This window comes from Pygoscelis adeliae, unplaced genomic scaffold (assembly GCF_000699105.1).
Source record: "Pygoscelis adeliae isolate BGI_AS28 unplaced genomic scaffold, ASM69910v1 Scaffold21, whole genome shotgun sequence".
NCBI classification, from domain to species: Eukaryota; Metazoa; Chordata; class Aves; order Sphenisciformes; family Spheniscidae; genus Pygoscelis; species Pygoscelis adeliae.
Window position 1 is genome coordinate 1,211,156 of NW_008824243.1, and position 22,368 is coordinate 1,233,523.

The 22,368-nt window shown below is 37.1% G+C and overlaps 1 protein-coding gene across 2 annotated transcripts in view; it reads right to left on the reverse strand.

Moving 5' to 3' along the window:
* Window positions 1–2,844: 2,844 nt before the first annotated feature.
* The window catches only part of SLC7A2 (solute carrier family 7 (cationic amino acid transporter, y+ system), member 2), a 29,075-nt gene continuing 9,551 nt past the window's right edge, over window positions 2,845–22,368 (reverse strand). For both annotated transcript variants that reach the window (XM_009335130.1, XM_009335131.1), the window contains exons 4-12: window positions 20,426–20,591; window positions 19,722–19,858; window positions 18,834–19,056; window positions 15,590–15,726; window positions 12,286–12,388; window positions 10,850–11,055; window positions 10,373–10,539; window positions 9,284–9,392; window positions 2,845–8,688 (exon numbers count right to left, since the gene is read on the reverse strand). In XM_009335130.1, the coding sequence (XP_009333405.1) occupies window positions 8,501–8,688; window positions 9,284–9,392; window positions 10,373–10,539; window positions 10,850–11,055; window positions 12,286–12,388; window positions 15,590–15,726; window positions 18,834–19,056; window positions 19,722–19,858; window positions 20,426–20,591 (1,436 nt within the window). In that variant the 3' untranslated portion in view covers window positions 2,845–8,500. The remainder of the gene's footprint in view (window positions 8,689–9,283; window positions 9,393–10,372; window positions 10,540–10,849; window positions 11,056–12,285; window positions 12,389–15,589; window positions 15,727–18,833; window positions 19,057–19,721; window positions 19,859–20,425; window positions 20,592–22,368) is intronic.

Below are 22,368 nucleotides of genomic sequence, written 5' to 3' on the forward strand. Positions count from 1 at the left end.
TGCTGCGGCACTTCACCGCTCACGCGGGGAAGACTTCAGCTCCTTGTGTCCAGCCTGAACTCCCCTCTCTGCGGCTCCATCTCCTCCACAGCTTCTCACCGGGCGGTTGAGGACGGCGACAGGTTCCCCCTGGCCATTGCTGCCCCAGGCAGCACAGGCCCAGCACACTCACACAGGACTCTGTGTTTGGAACAGCAACAGAGCGGCATCCCAAATAATTTCGACCTCAGGGACACCTGTGGAATTTTATTGCTTGAATTAGCTCATCGGTGACAGCAGCCCTTTGCCATACATGGCTTTGTGTGGTGCAAGCTGTTGGTTGCTTTTGGGCCTGTAGCCGGAGCTGTGGAGGGGAGCAAGGAGCAGAGCGAAGTGTGAGAGCTGTACGGGTTATATATCACCGATGACCCAACGGATGGATGTCAGGCACACATCAGTGTTGGTCTAAGACAGCAAAAGTACATTTTTAAGTCAAACTGTTGCACTCATTCCAGCCTGCCACAGCAAAGAGATTCCAAAAGCCTACTCAGGAAAAGCTACCTCACAGTGGAAAAACAGAGGAAGTATCTGTGTGTTGCTATTTGGCACTCCGTAGTCCATGACACAGTCTTCATGTATGATTGATGCCCATGTGAAGCACATCGAGAAGCTGCAGGTATCCATTGTTAAGAGATGAACATGATAAAATTAACGTTTACTGTGTGTGTTTATGCCCACACTGAGCTGTCAAAAGCCATTTCTTGAAACCTGAGGGTTTCCTTGGAGGAGAAGGGAGGGGAAAATATGACTAGAGAGGCCACAAAGGTAGATGCGGTGCAAGGTGAAGACACTGGACTGGGAGGAGGAAAAATAATGGCTCTCAGCGGTCACAGGCAGACCCTGTAGTAGACAAGACCACAGTTCAGTGTGAATCGGGGTAAAGTAAATGGGGAATGGTGTCCCTGGCCACAGCGCCAGGGCCATAGTAGACATGAGAGTAGAGCATTTACAGATCTTAAAGGAAAACTAGGCTTTGTCTGCATCCATAAAAAAAAAATGGAAGGTCCATACATAATGCTCCCCTGCTCTCATAAATACATACACATGCAGAGTTCAGAGACCTGCTTGCCTGAGCCTGCTCTGATACTTCACCCTGGGGTATCTGGTTAGTGGTAAAGCAGCCAGTAGGGCCCAGGTGTGGAGTAAGATGATGGAATTCCATGATGTCTTTTTTATTCTACGGCCCTATTACAGTTCTGCCTAGAACTTCTTAGGGGTTTTATGCAATGACTTGAGTATACGTCAGCATATTCTAAACATTTTGTCCATTACCTGTAACAGATTAAGAAATACGGTATTTTTGTTGCTCCATGGTATTTTAAAAGTCTAAGATTATTTCCCCTTTTAAACAGTTAGAATACCACAAAGTATTATATTCTGAAAAGGTTATCAGTCTTTGTTTTAAAGGAAATGAATCTCGGCGATAACTCAGAAAAGATGTGTAATATAAACTGCAAATTTGCATTGGAAATATTCACAGCTCCTGCTTCTGATGAAGAGTGGGTTTTTTTCTATCAATCATCTGCAGAACTGCTAGTTGCAATTCTTATGTGCCTTCCTAGGTCAAATTTCCCTTTTCCTCTCATACACAGGGTAGGTCAATGATCTAATAGTGACTGGGCTCCAAATATTAGTATATTTTGGAAAATATGGTAATAGCACTTGGAAATAACACTCAGACTGCATTAATTTTAAGACATATTTAAGCTGACATATACCTTTTTCCTATATAGATATACAATGAAGAAAGGAGGTGATTTTATGAATTTTAAGTTTCCTAGTTTTAAATGGATATGCACGAAAAACTCGTTACATTTTCATTTAGAGTCATCAGAAGAACTAATGTAAACCTACATGTAATGACCCCAATTCTCCACATGAGTAAACTGATAGCTTAAATACATCTTTTCAGGTCAATGCTTTAAATGTGATGCTTGCAGAATGACTCCTGTCCTCATTTAAATCAGTGGCCATATTCCCACTGCTTCATGGGACCAAGATTTTCAAGATCAGTCTTAGTAAATCTGTATGTACGATAAGGTGATTATTAATCATTTGAAAACTTTATAAGGAATTCTATAAAAGAGTTGCAGTATACCTCAGAAAAAACCCAAAGTCATAGCTACTCCTAAGTCTGTGAACAAAGATGACTACCCAAATGTCTTTAAAAACAAGTGCCAGATGATAAGCTTGCCCTGGGAGTGTGGTTCTCAGTGTCAAGGCTATTGTTATCCATTGCCCGGACTCACACTTTTATTCTCCTGATATACCCACAGTACTATTCAAAGCTGAGGAAGTTTTTGGTTGGTTTTTTTTTTTTTCCTGAAAAGGGAAAAAGGAGACAACAGTGAGTTTATCCATCCAACTCTGAGGCTGGATGCTGCCAGCACAAGGCTTGGTGCTTCAGAAAGTTGAGCACCATGAACGCCGAGGGCTACTCACTCCCTCTGGAAATCAAACCTAACATCATCTCTGGTTTGGCACTGTAAGACAAAATGCCCAAATCAAAGGGTGTTATTCTCTATTTCAGTGACTTCTTGAGTGCTTGGAAGCAAGTATGAAACAAATGCTGCTACTAACCCAATCTCCAGACCACTGGAAAAAGAGAAGATTTAAACATAAAACATGGTTGTTTTTCCGCCCTCTATAAAATCCATATGAGCTATTGTTATTTATTTTAAATGAGTTATGATTTGTATAATGTCATGACATTAGATATCTGACACGCTAATGTCAAGTCACTATATTATTTTACTGTTTACTAAAACTGTAGTGGTGGTTGAAGTTAGAGCTGTTGTATGAAGTACATACAAGTGATACTCAGCTTTATTTAAAAAATACGGAACAAATGCACAATTGTTATCCTGTGAAGCACATTTTACAGTAAATGAAGAGCAATGTAATTTCCATCAGAATTTGGAACTAAGGTAACTACAAATATCGCTGATTACAATTCTATTGTCAAAGTGAAAAAACAAGCACCATATTCTTAAATATAAGCATTTTTACATTCATAAAAATTCAAGACTCTTCATTTTGGTAGAGCACTTCAAAGAAATACAAATTTTTAGTTTAACTTGCATCATAATCATTCTATCTACATTTTAAATGCTCAGCAGCTTATAATACAGAAATAATCACTACAATGTACATATGAACAAAAGGAAAAGTTAAAATGGATATGAACACTAATGTTTTTTAAAATGATGCACACATAACTATCTTTAAAGATATGTAACATGTATTTCATGCTTTACTTTCTGGTAACAGAAAAGAAAAAAGCCCTCCTAAACATTCAAATCCTTTTATCCTTTGTCCTGATGCCAACTAAACTTGTACTTGTGAAGCTGGAGTTTACCTGGCACAAGGCTCAGTGAAAACATACAAAGACAACAGAATTTGTCCAACTGACAATAAAAATAATGATATATATACATAGCTCTTTGTAAGGCATGTCTATGCACAGAAATCCTTGGACTTAGATAATGTTAAGGAGTTTGATTTCTAAAATCAAATGGAAAATGGATCAGGAGATGGTAAAGGCATTATATTTAGCTTTGGAAAGGTCCAACTATGAAAAATGCAGAGGTCCTCAAAACAGATACCAGAAAGAAATACTAAAAGTACCGGAAATAAAAAACAAATACAAAGATCCTACACTATATGAAATACCACCTGCTCTTTCTGTAAAATATGTATTTGCCTAACAACGAGTAATGCCAGTGCTTTCAATGAGCATACTGCAATTTGTACAAACTTCCTGGCAAGTCTTTGGAGAAGTAGGGCCCAAGAGCATTAAAAGGTGCTTTTATTTTCTTTTTTATGCAATTAAGTAACACGTGCCAGCCATGACGTGAATTAAATTCCTACTGTACAAAATGCACCTCAATGTCAAAGGCATCACACCTGATTAAAAGGATTGCACAGTGCCACACCGATTTGCTGCACTGTCACGGGTTTCACCCAGGCTGTTCAGCTTTCAGTATCTCAGGATGCTTACGGCACATCTGATGCTGGCACTTATTAAAACCTCCATGAAAACAGTATGCCTTTTATTTCTTAAAAATACATATATCTTTGCATAAATTTTAGGGGAAAGGTGGCTAGACTTGTACATTTATCATCTAATAAAATGCAGAATATATATTTAAGCTTTACCAAGTTTTGCCTCTAAATTCATTGTATCGTTTGAAGTTTCTGGATGGCACAGTTAAATTCATAAGTACGTACATAACCCTCTATCACTACTATTGACATTTGTTACTGATAATTCTCTAACAGCAGGTAATATAAATGGCTTTAACAAATGGTGACATAAACATAATATGACAGATTTCAGGAACCTAACCAGCATTTGTTGTGCAGGAAAAAGCATACTATTATTAACAGAATAGTTTTATTCAGGATAACAGACAATGAAATCTAAGATACCTCATAAAAGTTCCTATTGCAGAATTAGGACTGGAATACCACAAGAAGATCTCTTTAGTTAACGCTAATTATACAGAAATGTTATCTTATCTCTCATCCCTCAGAACAAAAGGATTTATTTGTTCTCCCTTAAATATGCTTTGGCTTACTTTCTTAAATCCGACTAGATAAGAATAATTCCTCTATCTATGGCTCATCCAGAATGTACCAACGCAAATAAAGTCTTTGGAGGATTTTTTCTACAAAGGAAGAAAAAAACCAATAAGCTACCTCCAATAATAGATATTTTGTATTAATACATACCATTATTATTTGCACAGAACAATTTACAATATCAACAACTATGTTAAAAAATAACGACAACAATTTAATTCCACTGGACTTGTGCTTTCAGCTGCTGTCTCAGCAAATACAGCAAACGCGAGAAGAAAATCAGGATTTGTTTCATACATGGCTCCTGTGTACGGACTAGCACGGCTGTCCTTCACACGGCCTGCTCCTGAAAAGTCCCACTAAAGCATCTGGAATTTCAAGATTGTATATACAAATGCATAGCAAAATCAGCATAAATATCTTACTTCTGGCTTGTCGTGTTCTTACTCAGCCACTGACTAATAATGACTTTAACTGCAAGTTAGTGTCCTCTAAGCTTTTGCAGTTGAAGTAACCGAGAATACCCGATGACTTTCCTTTAATTTCATGCTATATCTCATTATTTAAGTGGATAGTTCCTGTGCTGCAGCTGCCCCCATCTCCCTTAGCAGTATTTGTACAGGCACATTCTTTTCATTTTATATAATTAATTTCTCTAACGAGGGGGGAGAAATATTCATATAAATGAAAGGGGAAACTGTCAATACACAAAGTGCTGACACATCCATTAGGTAAATGAGCTGGAAAATTTATTTTCTCTATCTCCAGAAGCCTTAGCTAGCACCTGCTTTAGTCAGAAGTTTATTATATTGACAGTATCCCCTCAAAGGAAAATTCCAGTGCAGTATAGAAATTATTTTAATCAGTACATCAAAATCACTATAGGCTAATGTCAGATAGATGCAAACATAGACAGGTGTGCACGCATACATTCTATATGATGGCCTTGGGTGGGAATGGGATCTTCATTGCGCATCACAGAACAGCAGCAGTTTGCATCTTGGGAGCCTGGCTCGCCTGCTCTGCGGCATCAGCAACCATAGAAAAAAGTAAGTCTCTGCTTCCCACACACCGAGATGTGTAAGGAATTTTAAAAGAGCTGTGTTTCACTGTAGGCTTGTAAAGACATCATGCAAAAGCTTTGCCTGAGCACTGCTGACTCGCTCCCACAGCGGTGTCATTCTTTGCAGCTGAGGATTTGAGAGTAAGAAGACAGGTTAAGAATGTCCTCTGAAAGTATAACCACTGAAGAAGCCATGCTCTTTACAGAGTTGCAGCCGATCAGGAAAAGCATCAGCTTCTCTATTGCAAATACTTGTGGGATTAAAAACAACAGAACACATTCATTTACTCAATTTTTTTGTTACTTATAAATAAAACCTTTGTTTTGATGTACCTAAGAATTACTATATTGGATTCCTTTCAAGAGCCCGGAAAGTCTTCAATTTCTAATATTTCAAACAAGAACGTATAGTTCTTTCGTCATTTTCGGCATAAAAATGGGCCCCAGTTGAGAAGTACAATTAAAACAGCAGATCCAACTGACATAGACAACTCTTTCATTCACTGAATAGAGGTATTGAAAATTATCAGTAGGTCTAGGAACTGCCCTGAGAATTCCTATCCGTTCCTATCAACCAAATATTTACTTAGCATAGCATCTACTTGTATTAGTCTAATATGAGATTTGAGTCTTTCTTTAATGGCATTTGTAAAACGGTGATGAATTGTGGAAAGAAGCGGCTATAACTTATGATCAATTCTGGATGGATTCAGATATATTAAAAAACAGTATCACATTGCCACCTACCCCGTAGTTTCTCCTCATCCTCTGTGTCCCATCCATTTTTAAGGACCACCAGTCGCTAGAACGATGGTCTTTAGGACAAGAGCAGTCACAGTTAGAGGATGTGTATGCTGGAACCTCAGTTAAGAGCTGGCTGTTTCACCTATTGCATGCCTCTTACATTTTCAGATCGCTGCTCCTAATTCTGCGTAGCCAGTAGAGGACACTGGTGCAACAGCACACATCTATCCACTCGCTGCTGCCAGCACTGCAGGACCCTCTCCTCCCAGTTCAAGCTAAGAAAGGCTGAAAACCTCAGACCTGCTCCACGGTGGGATACCAGCCCATTGCCGGGTTCCCTGTCAAGAAGCACTTCTCCTTCTGCCCTTCAACATTTAGGCACGCTACTCTCTTACAACAACAGAAGTCGTTTTAAGATTAAAAAATGTGAACCTATTGCTGTGGAAAAGAACAAGAGAGAGACAGAAGCAGCTTAACTAGTTTTTGGTTTTTTTTTTTTTTTTTTGTGAAATTCCAGCTATTATAAAAAGTAAGGTGCTTTTCACTGTCAACCAACATAGCTCTCACGGGATCTAAAGTTTTTATACCTAACAAGAGAGATTAGTACCAATGATTAGTACCGGCAACAGATTGCAACTCTCCATGACAAAGTCCAAGACAGTTCTTACTTTAGGGAAGTTATTTATATAAATACATTCTTGCAAAATAACTTCATATTGTGGAATCCTTCATGGGACTTGAGCCCACTACTTGCTGAGAAGAAGTGTTAAAATATCTGGGTGCCTTTGACAGGTAACATGACTTTTATGTCAAAAGAAGAACAGTTTCAATTTTCACTAGCTTTGAAATAATTGTTCACCCAGCACTACTGCAACAATTTGGTTCTTTACATAAATTAGCATTTGGACAGCCTACCCACATGAATGGATTTGTGGATGTAAGCTTGGCTCACGAAAAACTGCTGTGCTAACATATGTTTAAGGCTTAGTGAAGTGCTGAAATACTGTTTTGACGAGGATTTTTTCCAAAGCTTGGGCCTCTGTGTTTTCAACCTCCCCTTCCATCTGAAAAGGCGGCTGGGATTTTGTGTATTAATTTTTCCGAGGAGAAGCAATGTGTAACAACTAATCTCAGAAATATCAGCTCTGGCATGTGATAAGGAGAAGAATGTATAGGGAGAATAAATGAGTAGTAAAGAGGAAAACTTGATGACTGTTGTATGTAAGTACCAAATTATGTAGCCAGGGATAAAATCCTGGCCCTTCTGAAATCAAAAGCACAATACTTGCTAAATCACATACGAATGTCACTGTCAATACTGTGACCAACAGATTATTTCCCAGATGCTTTTGCAGAAAACAACATAGCTCCTCTTGGGAGTATTATTTTACACACACAGCATCTCTAAAAGGAAAGGAATTCACATAAGTAGAAATCTTGAATACTATTTAGAGGGACTAAAAGCCTTTGAAGTATCTTTACTGTTTGAGTTCTCCATGACTACTGATTAGTTAAGGTAAGCAATTATTTCTTTTTATATAATATATAAATACATGATCGTCTACTTTTTGCAAAGTACCAGATCTATACAATTACCATTCATTTCACAAATACTTTCCAGGCCTGTCTGCAATTTATCTCCTGTGAGAGTTACTTCTGTAGAAAGAAGAGAGCTATTAGGTTGTGACCAAAACACGTAACAGAGATAAGGAGAAGGTACAAAAGGCACTTGTGGTCACAATGCAGTGTGAAATATTCAGAACTTCTTGCAGGTAGTTCTAAAATTCTTCATATTTTGTGATTGCCAGTGATTTTGGATGACAGTTCAAACAATGCATCCAAATTTTTGCTTGCCAAAGGGTACTTCTGGTTTGTTTTTTAATTTAAATATTAATCTCCACGCTGTCAGTTCTGAAATGATGAAGATGAATTAGCAGCTTGTCCAAAATATCAGCCAGGCCTTGTAGTAAACACTTTCAAGAGGGACAATGTTGGCAGAAAGCTTTTGAAATTTCAGTCCGCAAGTAAAATGTCAATTAAAGGTTTAAGTGACTTGTATGTTTGCATAGATTAACATTCACTTGTCCTCTCATGTGCAAGAAATTGATCACTTTCATTTGCATTTTCAGGTTCATCCACTTCTTCCACAGGGTTCTTTTCTTGCAACCCACTATTTTCTGAACAAGAATCGTCATCTCCATCGCTACGATGACCTTCAAGACTGTGTCTGATGCCATAAGCAAAGTAAATGAGGAAGCCTTCCAAAAGGGAAAAAAAAGTTAATAGGGTTTTCAGGCAAGTAGTGCATTAAAAAGTCGTTAGTTATTACTCTCTGGCTGAACATATTTTCCAAAACAAGTTTCTTCTTCAGGTATCTCAATCAGAGCTCATGCTTCAGGTCTTCCCTGTTTCTATGGAAATTCCAATGCATCATTTTTGCGTAATTAAATGCTCTAATAGGTCATGGAAACTATCATCTCTAATTTATGTCTAGATGGAATTAATACAATTTTCCATATCTTAAAAGAGAATGACTCATATGCTGGGAAGAAACCTGGTACAAACAGGTCTCTGCACAATTTTAGCTATACTTATTAAGAAAAAAAATTGTGGCTTATTGGAATTAGTCCTATAACTTTGATTCTTCCTATTACCTCTAAACTGTATTTACAATGTTGACTGCATATAGATACCCCTTCTGAGGCATGCTCTTGTTTTGATCAGAAATATCAGCTGACTTTCATTAAAACACAGACTTTTTTTCAAATATTTGAAGGAAGAGACTCAAATGTTCTAAGATGGGATTCATGAATCCTAACGCAAGAGGTGACTGAAATGAACAGAAGTACCTACCAAGTGCCATCCAGAAGCTAAATCTGATCCAAGTGTCTCCACTTAATTGTACCATCAAGTAAATATTTACCAGGATACTGAATGATGGCAAAAATGGCAATAGTGGAACCTAAAAGGAAATACTTAATACGTTTGTATTAAATATAATTTCTTGCACGTCACACTTCAGTTATACAACACAAACTAGATGTGACACATCTAATCACTAAAAAAGAATTGAATTTTTTTTTTATTGGAATATAGTGAAATTTTCTTTTCCACTGGGTTTAACCACCAGTTTTGACATATCTTAAACTTTTAAAATACATTATGTTTAATATATATTCTCTAAGGCTGTGTAGAAAAACTTTCTAGTTTGTGCTGAACATATACTAATGAATTCCTGTATCTACAGCTGAAAAATATTATATATTTATATTATATAAATATATAATATTTTCTTTCTGAAACGCCCCCCCAACTCCACCAGATTCCTTGACCTTCATCACTATACTTCATTATTTCCATTAAATACTCCATTAAATAACTGATCTTAGAAGATAAGTGAAAGCTCAAAATGAAAGGATTATACCCTGGGAGGTACAAACTGTGTTGCGGTCCAAAGCATTGCACACAACGCAGACAAGTGACTGTACACTCAGTTTTTGAATCCTTTTTCCAGTTTCTAAGTGCTTAAATTGAGGTCTAAAATTACTTGGGTCTCAGTAGGGTGCACTTTGAGGATGCACCTAAAAAAATACCTAGTGTTGCCAGATCCACTAGTTGTAATAGCAGCTATTACTGCTGCTATTACTAGTTGTAAGTGGTACGGCCATTTTCTGCAGCCATGCTCCTATGCATGTCACACATTCAATCTGTGGGCAATGAAACCCTTTCTCTAGTCCTGAGAAGATCTGGGCTGCACATGCTGACGATTCAGCCGTGAGCATCCGCTACCCTTACCTTCACCAAAAAACCTGCAATAGTGGCAGTGCAGTAATGGAAGACTGCCTGAAAAAGGACCATCTCTCTTTTCTCTGCCTCTCTCCCACTTGCTAGAATCCATCCAAACCTCTCATTAGAGAATAACATAGAGAATATGTTATTCACCATAAAGGCCACTTTCTGCTGGTTCTGAGGCTGCCTTTGGATGAGGAGAACGGTAACTATGAAGGACGCCACCAACACAGCAAGAAGGCCGATACTCCAGGGCTCCAAGTTAGCAATGAAATGAATCCCGTAAGTAGTGAGGACACTCAAGCCGCAAACCAAGAAAGCTGTGTGAAAAACAAAATGATGGAAATGGGAAAGAGGTCACTTAATCTCTGCATTGAAGAGGACGTGACTTTTAAGGAGAATGATAGCAGGTCTTCAGTATGAAATGTTATCGTGAAAATGTGTCGTTGAAGGAAAGTATAGTAGACTACAGATTAGATCCATCAAGAAGCACAAAAGCATTCTGCAGAATGACACGTTAATTCTGACTGAAAGAAGGCATGTTATCACTGGATTTTTTTATCTTGTCTTTAATAAAATTCCATTGTTTATCTTAATGCATTATATGAGTTTGGACAGCTGAATACTTACCTAAGAGACCTACTAAAAAGTTAACGGTAGTTGCAGTCTGCTCGGTAGGTAAACTGGATGGATTAATCAGGGCCTGAAGACTGAAGTGATTCTCTTGTATCATATTTATCTGTGATTCACTTACTGCAGATTCCCTTTCAGATGCAGCCAAAGCTGCTTTTTCTGGAGAATATTTTGGTTGCTCATAGGTTAAACTGGGTTGGTACCTATGTACAGAACAAACGGGATAATAAAAAAATTAAGCTTACTTTTGGACTTGAAGCAATATGACTCTAGGAATGTATTTAAATACAAAATTCTTTGCAGTAGAGATTTGGAATTTCCCAATTCATAAACTGCACTGCAACAGCATATATTAGTCACTATCATATATAAACAAACTATGGCAACTCCCTTTTTTGGGGGTTTGGGGATTTTTTGGGCAGTTTTTTTAAGCTACGTGACTGCACCGATGGGTCAGATAAATGATCTGTACACTCGTACAAAAAGGGGGGGCAGGGTCTGGTGGTCAATGGCAGGGAAAAGGTAGGGGAGCTTCTTTTGGCAGTGGCAAGTGCATTCTGACTTACTTCCCGTACTGTAAGAGGCCTACTAACTGGCATAAACTGAAATTTTACATCTGCTTTGTTAGACTTTTAAGTGTATTTTTAAAAGCACATGTGTTAAATAAGTCACTATGGGATAAAATAGCCTCTTTTAAAGTGTAAATTATTGCAACATTGAATTTGAGCTGAATTTAAGCTGTTATACTTTTCGAAGTTAATTACTTAGCCTTAAGTAATAAAGACTGACTTTTTAAGTTAAAAAGAGTAATACATAATAAAGTGAGCTGTAGCTACCAATATATCAATATTATTCCATAGCTTTACAAACAGAACAGATACCAGAGCTTTACTGACAAGTGTTTATAATCTCACTCATTGAGACAGAATATTTGTACTCACTTCTAGGGCTACCACACCTTGAAACACTTGTCTGGCCTTAGTTTCTGACTAGGGTAATGCAAAGCAATTATTTGAACTTGTTCATCCTGTGAACTACCTAGAACATCTACACCTTTCACATATAGCCCCCACAATGTAACAGGCCTGATGTACAGCATAGATTGTAGTCATGTCAAAGTATCATTCATTGAATTTTGGACACAAGCTTGCATCTAGTACCTTTGGGACTAATGCTTGGACCAATACATCTTCTGGAAAATAAAAGGTGTCTACATTTCACATGAAGCTTTGACCTGACTAACTGCTATACTGATATGACAATATATCAGTGTTTTCTCTGATGGGTCACTGCTTCTTAGTAATTATTTATATGCATACAGCGAATTTTTAAACATTTAGCTATCTAGCAAAAAACATACACTGTAAATGTCACTTCTGTTTATATACTGGCCAACACAACACACCAGAATGGAAAGGGTGGTTTTGACTCACCTAAGAATGAGGACACAGGTTGCCACGAGTGAGTAAGCAAGAAGTGTACCAATAGACATCATATCCACTAAAGCCTTTAGGTCAAACAGAAATGCCATTATAGCTAAAAAAAAGAAAAGAAAATGCAAGATTTGTATGAGGCTGACATATTAAGAGCTAAGATTTTAAAATCTGTCTGCAGTGTAACTTTCCATTGTTTTACTGACAGCAATATGAGTGAAATCATGGTAATCCTTAAAAACACATTTTTGAAGTCATCGCCAACATTCCCAAACCCAATTCCCTACAGTTGGGAATCTCGTTCATATAGATATGCACTGATGAGCTGTACAGTCATGCTGCATAACCAAGCGATTCGTATTGGACTTACTTGGACATAAGTATTTGCACATATGGCTTGCTGAATTGGGGCCACATTAAAAATACATTTTTATAGAATAAGGTTCAGATCCTGCAACAGAGTCTCACCACAGCTGAGAGGGTGGCTCCCACTGCAAAACTGGGGAACAATGATCCGACCCAGTAAGTCACCGGTATGTAAAATTTCTGCTGAGCTGAGAAAGAGCTCTATGTAAAAAGGACTTTCAGGAGTTGTCTCAAATAAAATAGTTTTGTGGGTTTTTTTAAATTGATTACCTTACTAAAAAAAAGTTAAGTTCATGTGGCCTTCAGGGAAGGCCAGCAAAATCTCACAAGAATTAATAATCTTAAGATCACTGAAATCAGAGGCATAAGCTTCATGATGCTGAGAGTAATTATGGCAGTCTTTGTGTTTACGAAAGCTAATGCCACCTTCTTTTGGAGATTCCGGAATGTCTTTTTTTGTCTATGCTGCTTGCACACAGACACACATAGCTCATAATGAAATTAGCACAAGCCATCACTAAATTAAAGGCTAATGCTAATTGATTTGAAATATATGTGGTCAAAGAACCTCTTAAAATCTTTCTATTTTATTAACATTATTGAGATGCAGAAAGAATCTAACAATACTTAATCTTTTGAATCACCAGTAATCTCAACATCAAAAGAAACTATTAAACGTAGCCTTTATACACTGTATGTATATGCACACACATATTTTTCTATATTCAGAAATACTTGTATATAATGTTTATGTTATGTGTTTGTTAATATATTTGTAGACAGGTGTATAAGTGCACAAACATACAAACACACAGCCCCCTGGTTTTTGATCCTGAAGGAGAAAGCAAAATGTGATTTTCTGAAAACAAGACTGCTGTGTTGCAGAAGTTTTATTTCATCTGTGCATCTCCTTTTCCAATGAAGGAAGGAAGACCATCCTGTTTTCTTTAATGACGGTGGATGTTCCTAAATCCAAGAAGTCATTTACGGGGTAGATTTCTGAATACCTCACTGCTTTGCATGCTCAAAAGAGCATAGGTAAGCAAAGCTGAGGAAGAGCAGAACCTACTATAACCTCATGTACAGTAGCTATATATTTAATTTTTAATCCTAGCTTTGAAAGGCTACTTTGTAGCCCAGAATATTCTTTTACATTAAAACGAAACTGAAAAATGCCTCTACGTTTCTGACTATGAGAAAAAGACACAGTATTGCTTTTCCACCTCTCTTAATTCTACTCCAATTGTAAGAAACAACAGTAGATAAATTTATGGTGAAGAAACCTTGGACTGACATCAAAACATTTTGCTATGTGGAGCATTTCACAATCGCAGTTACCACATGTGAAAAGGTAAGTCACAGTAATAACATGTGACAATTGCCTCAGCTATAGTCTTGACCTGGTAACTTCAATTAAGAGGCCAAATATCTAATCTCCCTAACATTTCTTAAAGCTATGAAACTATCCATGCTAAAAATGAATAGAAATGTCAGATAATATAAACTGCTGCATACATCTGTAACTATTCTGGCAAAACTATTTATGACCACAAGTTACCAAATATGCATCTTCTTAAAAATAGAAGAAGGAATTACTCCTTCCCCAGCAGTAGATAAAGCTGTCTTCAGGTGAGTTGCTGACACACCAAATTCCCCAAACTATCTAAAAGCAGTCCAAGTGACAGCTGCTGCATAGCTATAGTCAGGGCTATATGACTATATCAATCAGTTTACCAGCTGGGTAATAAAGTTTTCTTTCTCCTTATCATTACTGTGATTTCAGAGAAAGATGTTCATTTCATCCCACATAACTGCACTTCCAAATTATTATAAGGGAACATGTCAATGTCATGAATTCAAAGAATATAAAGTCAAAATAATAGAAGTAATTCTAAGCAATTTATTTGAACTCTGACCAAAGAAAAGGGAACTGATAAAAATGCTTCATGTGGGAACTATCCGGACAATGACTGTGCCTTCCCACGTTGCTACCAAGTACACGGCACGAGCGGTTCCAGTCTTGTGGTATCTGTGGATGACCCTGACTATAAATAATAATATTTTAGTCTCAGTTCTGAACCTCTTATTTGATAGCAATTTTAGCCAGGGTTGCTAAATGTTATAAGGCATGTATTTCATATTTGAATTACTTTTAAGAGTTATTTATTTGCCTTTGCGTTAAATACTTCTAGAGCTTCCAGTTTTCCTGGGTAATTAGACATCCCACTGAAATGACGATGAAATTTGGGCACAACTACACATACCTCTGCAAGAAGTATGGACAAAAGTGAAACAGTTGTATGTTAAAAATTTCTCTTTGTGAAACATTAAGAGTTGGCAACAGCTCCCAAAATGCTGCTTTGCTAAAATATATGGGGGCTGGTATGTGCAGACATATATGTGCATACATACATAACCCCCAACACACATACATACCCCTCAACCACAATTTGGTAAGCCTATACAAAAAAAGAATCCTTTTTCTTCAGAAGAAGATTTAAAAATCTTTGTATTTTACACAAAAGTTGATCCTGCTGCAAATGTAGAAATTTCTTCTCATGTCTCAATAAAAAACGTGACAGTTATTTCCCCCCCTTATAGATGTGATAAATATATAGGTGTACATCAGACAAGGAAACCCTGTAAGTAGAGCATCAGCCTAAGGGACCCAGGTTAAGTAACAAGCTTATTCACAATACAAGAAGCCAATATTAAAAAAAAAAGAAATCATTTTGAATTCTGTGACATTAAGGACATCACCACCACCATGATTGGCATGATCTGGAGTTCTTACACCCTTTGATTACTCGGTAATTTTATTCCCATTGTACATGCAAGGGAAGTTAACAAGCAGCCCTTTTCAAAAATATCAAGTACCATGCACGTGCACAGAGTGTTTAAATCTCAGTTTTAAGTAACACGGGCTTTGAGAGCTTACCAGAGATGACCCCTGCTGTCAAGGTGGCAGAAACTGGTGCCTGCCTCTTACTCACTTTGGCAAGAAAACTAAAGAGTAAACCATCGCGTGCCATGGCAAACAGAATTCGGGGCAAAGGGAACATAGAGCCGAGAAGACTAGAACAGAAAAATGTATAGTTCAAATACAGGTTATTAAAAGCACAATGCTTTACTGGTAAACCCAACTACACAAAAAGAAAGCTTGGAAGAGTTAATGGGTTTAGGTTTAGTTTTGGTTTAGGCTCTGTGTTGCTGCTCTTGGTTTTTTGTTTGGTTGACTGATGTTCTTGGATTTGGTTTGTTGTTTATTTTGAACCTAGGCTTTGAAAGCACTTGAGATTAACCAACAAATACGAAATCTGTGGTAGAGAAAAGTTTTACTGGTAGCCTACTTTACCTGGCGACAATCAGATTTGATCATTTCGGTCCAAAGCAAATCAAAGCTGCACAACAGTGGTTTATTTCCATATATGCAACATGTTTAGCAGTGCACCTTTCTTTACAAGGATCAACTCTTAGTCTCACCTGCTACTGCACCAGACGATAGAGTAGCAACTAGTGGGGTCTTCGTTTTGGAACTGATTTGAGCTAGACATTTGAAAAGCAACCCATCCTTCGCCATAGCATAGATTACACGCGGCATTGGGAAAATGGATCCAAGAAGACTGAGTAAAAAGCAAACACATGCAACATAGCAAACACAGTTCATGCAGAGTTGTATCATGGACAAGATAAACAATGTTAATTAACGGCATGTACAGAAACTAAATTTATGATTGTAAGACAAAACCAGAAAGCCCCACAGCCCAAGATACTACAGATCAGACACAAATAGAAATTTCTTTTTCCCTGTGAAGTTGACTGCTTTGGGGTTTTTTTTTTATTAATTTAGGTAATGGAACTGCTTCATCAGAGAGAATTCACATTAGCAAAATAACTCTTGCCATCACTGTAGTTCTTGGGTATTAGTGGACCAGAAACATGTTCCAGGTCACACTAACTATGCAATTAAGCTTTAGTATTCCTGGGGAAAGTCTGTCAGGCAGCAGCAGCAAATCAATAAGCATTATCAGCATCTCTTACACTCTACATTTCCATGTGAGGCTGCTGATTAACAGTAATTCAAAGTAAGCACCATACAGTTGTACTTGAGCACATTATTTAGAATCATAGAATCATAGAATCATAGATTCTTTCGATTAAAGCACCTCTAGCCAAGCTTCATTACGATTGTTTCTTTTTTTTGGAAGAAGTAAAGCTAATTAATTTAGATTTGTTATTAGCAGAACACAGAAAGCTTTTAAACTGCTGATAACTCGAAGCTCTTTTTAAACATTCGTCTTAAATTAGGTGGTTTCTTTCCTTCAAAGCACAATAATTGTAATTAAGAAAACCAAAAACATTGAAAGGACAAAAGGCAAAATCATAGCCAGTATAACCTCTGCAGCAAGCACACTAATTTTTAACCACCAAATGGTTGCCTTTCTTACTTTAGGGAATCGACTGTATCCCTTACAGAAGGCATAGCTTTTACATACCACAGATGCTAAGTACCTCCAGTAATGCTCGTGAGACACAAGCGTTAAGGTTAGACACATGAGATGTGTCATTGCACATGAACTGATTTTGATGTATGAATGTCCCTTCCAAAAAAGGAAGTTTCCTAAATCAGAGTGACAACTGATTCTTCAAATAAGGATACTGTTAAAATCCACTACCAATTTTTTTGTTGTTGTGCCTTTGTAAAATTTATTTATCCTACCTCTCTTTAAGTACATTCACATAAATAACAGAAATATTAACAAACATCTTTAACCTGAGGAAACAAGTTCACGACATAACATAGTAAGAGGTAACTACATGGACCAAAAGCAATGATCCCCACTTTTTTTCTTAATTATACTTCTAAACTGAGGAATATGAAATAGTTTCCTTTGTTTTGTTCTAAACTGACATCAGTCAACAGACTGAAAGATTAACCTCTCCATATGAGTAAATAGAATTCTTCAGAATACACTGGTAAAAGAGACCAGCAGTTCAAATTTCTGAAAAGCGTTTTACCATCTCAGTTCATTTTGTTTTCCAGTATTAATTTCTTTAAGCTAGTTTCTGCTTATATATCACTTTTACTATTTCTCACTATAGAGGAAAAATTCAGTAAAACCCTCCAAAATGAGGGGACCATGACAACTAGATAGAAAATAACTATAATCCCAGAATGAACTGTGTAACTATGACATTCTTCAGTCAGCCCTACAATTCTTTTAATGTCATTCTGGAACTACTTCCTTTTTCTATCCCCTTCTACATCGAAATATTCCTTTCCTTTAAATCATTGTCCAGAGCCAGCGTGCTCATCTTCTTCAGGCTGATGTTTACAGGGTTCTCTCAGAGTACTGTCAGCATTAGTGCTTAAACAGGCATGTTGCTTTCCTTTGTGGAAAGGCAGCCAGTATTCTTAGCACTGAAGCTCACGTAAATGACTCCCTACCTACATAAACTCAGGTAGAGCACTGGCATCAGCATTTTTCTATCCCTAAATTCAAGTATCAAGCAATGTTCTATTCTGTGAAAGTGTTTCTACCACATTACAATTGAGCTGTAATATATATGAACACATACTAATATATCTCATGCCCTCCCTGATCTTTTTAATCAAAATAACACGTTAAGGTTACATCCACAGTTTCACAAAGGGGAATAAATTATCGTATTTTCACAGCTATAATCTACATCTCAAATACCCACGCAGAAACCACAGGAAGGGATGATGTCAGAAGACAGACTGGCTACTGGAGGAAAACAGACAGGCAACGAAGATGAGGAATGGAGCTAATTAATCACCTCTTCAACTTTGCCTGCAAATACACAGAGCCCATGAAGCTGCTGAGTCATCGGGAGTGGACAGCAAGAAAGGACAAAATGGGTGAGGTTTACTTTATCACTTAATAAAGATAACTTGCAAGTCATATGTTTGAAAACACATATTTTAATAAAAAACTTTTGGGTAATAAGCCAAAGAGGTAGAGTTCAATCACAGTACAGTTTAAAAAAGGAACTTAAATTAATCCACCTACTGTGATCAAGACCTGCTTAAGTCTAAACCATGCTTGTAATATTTATTGCTAATCCTTTGCATGAACTGAGCTTTCAAAATGAACGCATTTCAAAATGTCATTATCCATCAGCTCTTCCCTATAAAATTAATATTTCAATGTCTTTACCTTGTGGACAAAGCACAGAGGGATCCCACTGCTACAACATATTTCGCAGGACCCCATCCAACATACTCAAACGCTACTGGCAGAGGACTTTTCTCATCTAGTAGATAGTATGGCATCATAAGTGTCAGTGCAGCTGAAACCCCAAAATAGGCCATGAAGCAGACAAGCAGGGACACCACAATTCCTATGGGTATGGCTTTCTGAGGATTCTTGACCTCTTCTCCTGAAAAAAGGAAAAATAAATGCCCCACCAAAAAATTCTTACTCATTTCCACCTTCAGTTTTAAAAGATAACATCAAAGACAAATCATTTATTAATCTAAGCCATGGGAATCATATTTGAAATAGAAGTTTTAAAAATCTGTATAAAATAAGCTTAGTGACGCAGAACAAAACTCAGTATTTTCTTGCCAGAAATAGCATTAAAAAATAAAGGTAAACTAACGGACATAAAATACATTCTATATTTAGAGTACTCAAAGCCCATCATTTCTAGTCATCTACCTACAAATTATAAGTTCAATGTACTCATTCCCTATCAGCCATATACAAGCCAGCCTTTAGGAGAGATACGTCATCTCAGAGAATTGTAAAAGTGAGCAGGTGATTAACATGATTTCGGCAGAAAAAATTGTATACTAAGCACTTCCCAGACTTGGAAGGCAACAATTAATTTCTTTGGAACAGGAATAAAATAAGTAAAATCTCCTCCTTCCTCCCAAAATGATAGCCACATTCAGGAATGAACTCAGGCTCATTCTACATGGACTGAAGGAGGTTTAGGAGAAAGCAAAGGACGAACAGTAGACAGATTGTTATGTTGTTTGCGTGGGTACTTTTTACAAAAAAAACATGTTATACATATATACACACATATAAATACTATACCGGTTGTTGCAATGCAGTCGAATCCAACAAAAGCATAAAAACAGGTTGCAGCACCAGCCAATGTTCCTGTGAAACCATATGGCATAAAGCCACCGCTCCCATATATACTTGTCACATTCTCATAGGATGAGCAATTCCTATAAAGAACAAAAATACAGCAGAAAAATAACTCTTTTTTTTATTATTATTGGTGGGACAAACACATGCATCCTTCTCCCCTACCACTCTGGAAAAACATGTTAAAATGCTCTCATCAATACATAGTTCTGCTTTACAAAACTGCATGAGAAGACATTTTTATGTCAAAGCTTGTAAAAAAGACAAAAATAACAGTAAATGGAAGAACACCTGAATCAAGTAACTATCATCTTACTCACTTTGCAGTTTGTGGCAAAACATATTAAAACACTAAGGGTGTAGGCAACTCTTGCTGTCATACTCACATGCTGCAGTTAATACATGACTTAAGGATGAGAAGCCAGTAACCTCTCAAATGGCTACGGACAAGACTATTGAAATAAGACTTTTTTTTAAGGAAACTACAGACAAGAAAATAAAAAACAATTTTTAAGGGAATAAAAAGTTTATCATTCCCAGCGACAGAGCTATCAGTTGATACAATACCTGCAATACCACAAAAGCAAGTATAACAGAAAATTGCTTGGAATATGAGCAAGTAAAATGATTAAAAAAAATAAAATTACTCTGTTATTGCAGTAAGGTTTATGAGATATTCTTCACTTATTTTCCAGTTGTCAGCATCTCCTTTCACAAAACCAGAAATCATAACGAAGAGTAGGACCAAGATGTTAATAGCAGTGAAAATTTTATTCACCCATGCAGATTCTTTTACTCCAAAAGATAAAAGACCTATAAAATAGAAATATTTTATAGATGTGAATGGTCCCTTAAACTAATAAAATGGCATTTTAAAGAAGATATACATGCAAATACTGTGAATAATACTAAAAAAACAGCACTAGATTTTATACTTTTAAAAAGCGGTAGCACAAATTTACTAGACTCTGACAGCACGGCGATAGGCAAGTGTATTGGAAACCACAAAACAGAAAGCTTCTTTAATTGTATTCTTTAAGTATTTAAAAGTACTTTGAGCAATTATTACTTTTCCGATATTCCAATTCATATCTCTATTTTATGCAATGAAGCAAAAACAGGTACAAGAATTCTATGCTTCATAAAAACAAATTGGTGGAACCTATTCCTTACAGAACAATTACTTATTAGATTAATGAAATAATCAAAATTATTAGATTAATAATGTAATCTGTTGACTCTAAGTTTTTCAGGGCATATCCAACACAGAGTAAGAGTCCCATTTCCTAGTTCATTAATAAAACCTTTAAGAAGAAATGCACGCCTCCTGTTCATAAACCCTGATTCATAGAGATTCTAGAAAAAAGTCTGATACGAAATACACGTCTCAGGTTGCAGAGTAGTGCATTTAAACAATCTGAAACTTATTCCATCAGGATCCTACTGCGTCATTAGATTTGTAACAACTGTATGTGTACTAACAGTTTAATGGAAGAGTAGGCAGTGAGCAAATCAGGAAAAACTAAATATATTGAGAAAGCCTCCACAGGTTCTTTGCACTCTAAGCGTTTCCACTAATATCACACATGCTTTCCCTCATTATTTAAAGATTAAGTCTGAAAATTTTAAGCCTCTCAAGATAATGTCAAAAAATTTCTGACTCTGCTAATGAGACGTTTGCTATCTTATCATAACACAGACGTTATCATATGAGCTGCTCAAGTTTTCTTCACCAATGGCATTTGGAAAATAGGTGTATGCTTTCTTTAGCTTAGTTTTTCCCAAGAAGGCAGTGTCTCAATCAGCCTAATGCAGTACGAAACATAGTACATACATTTTTTAAGTCCTTTCTGTAGGAAAAAAAACCCAAAACCAAGCCAGCTTTCTGTGGACTTTTGCTTGTACTTAGCACATAACATTTTCTGTAAAAGATAATCTGCTACTCCTATGATTCAGCTTTGCGCAGCTCAGAATCCAATTACTCAGTCTACACAGCCCTGAGCCATCCCCACTGCCCCTCCTCTTGGTAGCGGTGAATTCCACCCAGTTAATTCACTGGTGGTTTGGCTGCTTACCACAGAGACCTGGAGAGGTAATTTGCAGCACAAGCACAAGAGAAGTGAAGAAGGAATGATGGTGAGGATGAAAAGACAGGACACAAATGAAAACTCAGGAGCAGTGGAGAACCACAGGAGAAACATTTTCTCTTCTATCAAGAATCTCTACTACTGATGTTAGGAAGCTCAATGACAGTGGACAAAACAGATTAAGATGGCAGCATCTGCACTAGCATTTTATAGTTTGGTTTGTGGAGTGGTCTGCTTTTCAAAAGGTTGTTTTTTTCCTCCTTCCTTTGGAGGAGGTGAAAATGAAAGGTCCATTCCAGCTATACCAAATTCAATCCCATCAATCCTGAAGACAGAAGGGTCTGAACTGGTCCTATAGGCAACTTCGAACCACAAGCCTAGCAAGATTTTGGGCTAAACCTTGTCTAGTAAACTCCCTGATCTTCCTAAGTGCAGACACAGGGCCCTCGGCACCAACTGTTAATGCTGGTAATTCACAAAGTATGTTCTGTTTGCAAGCATGA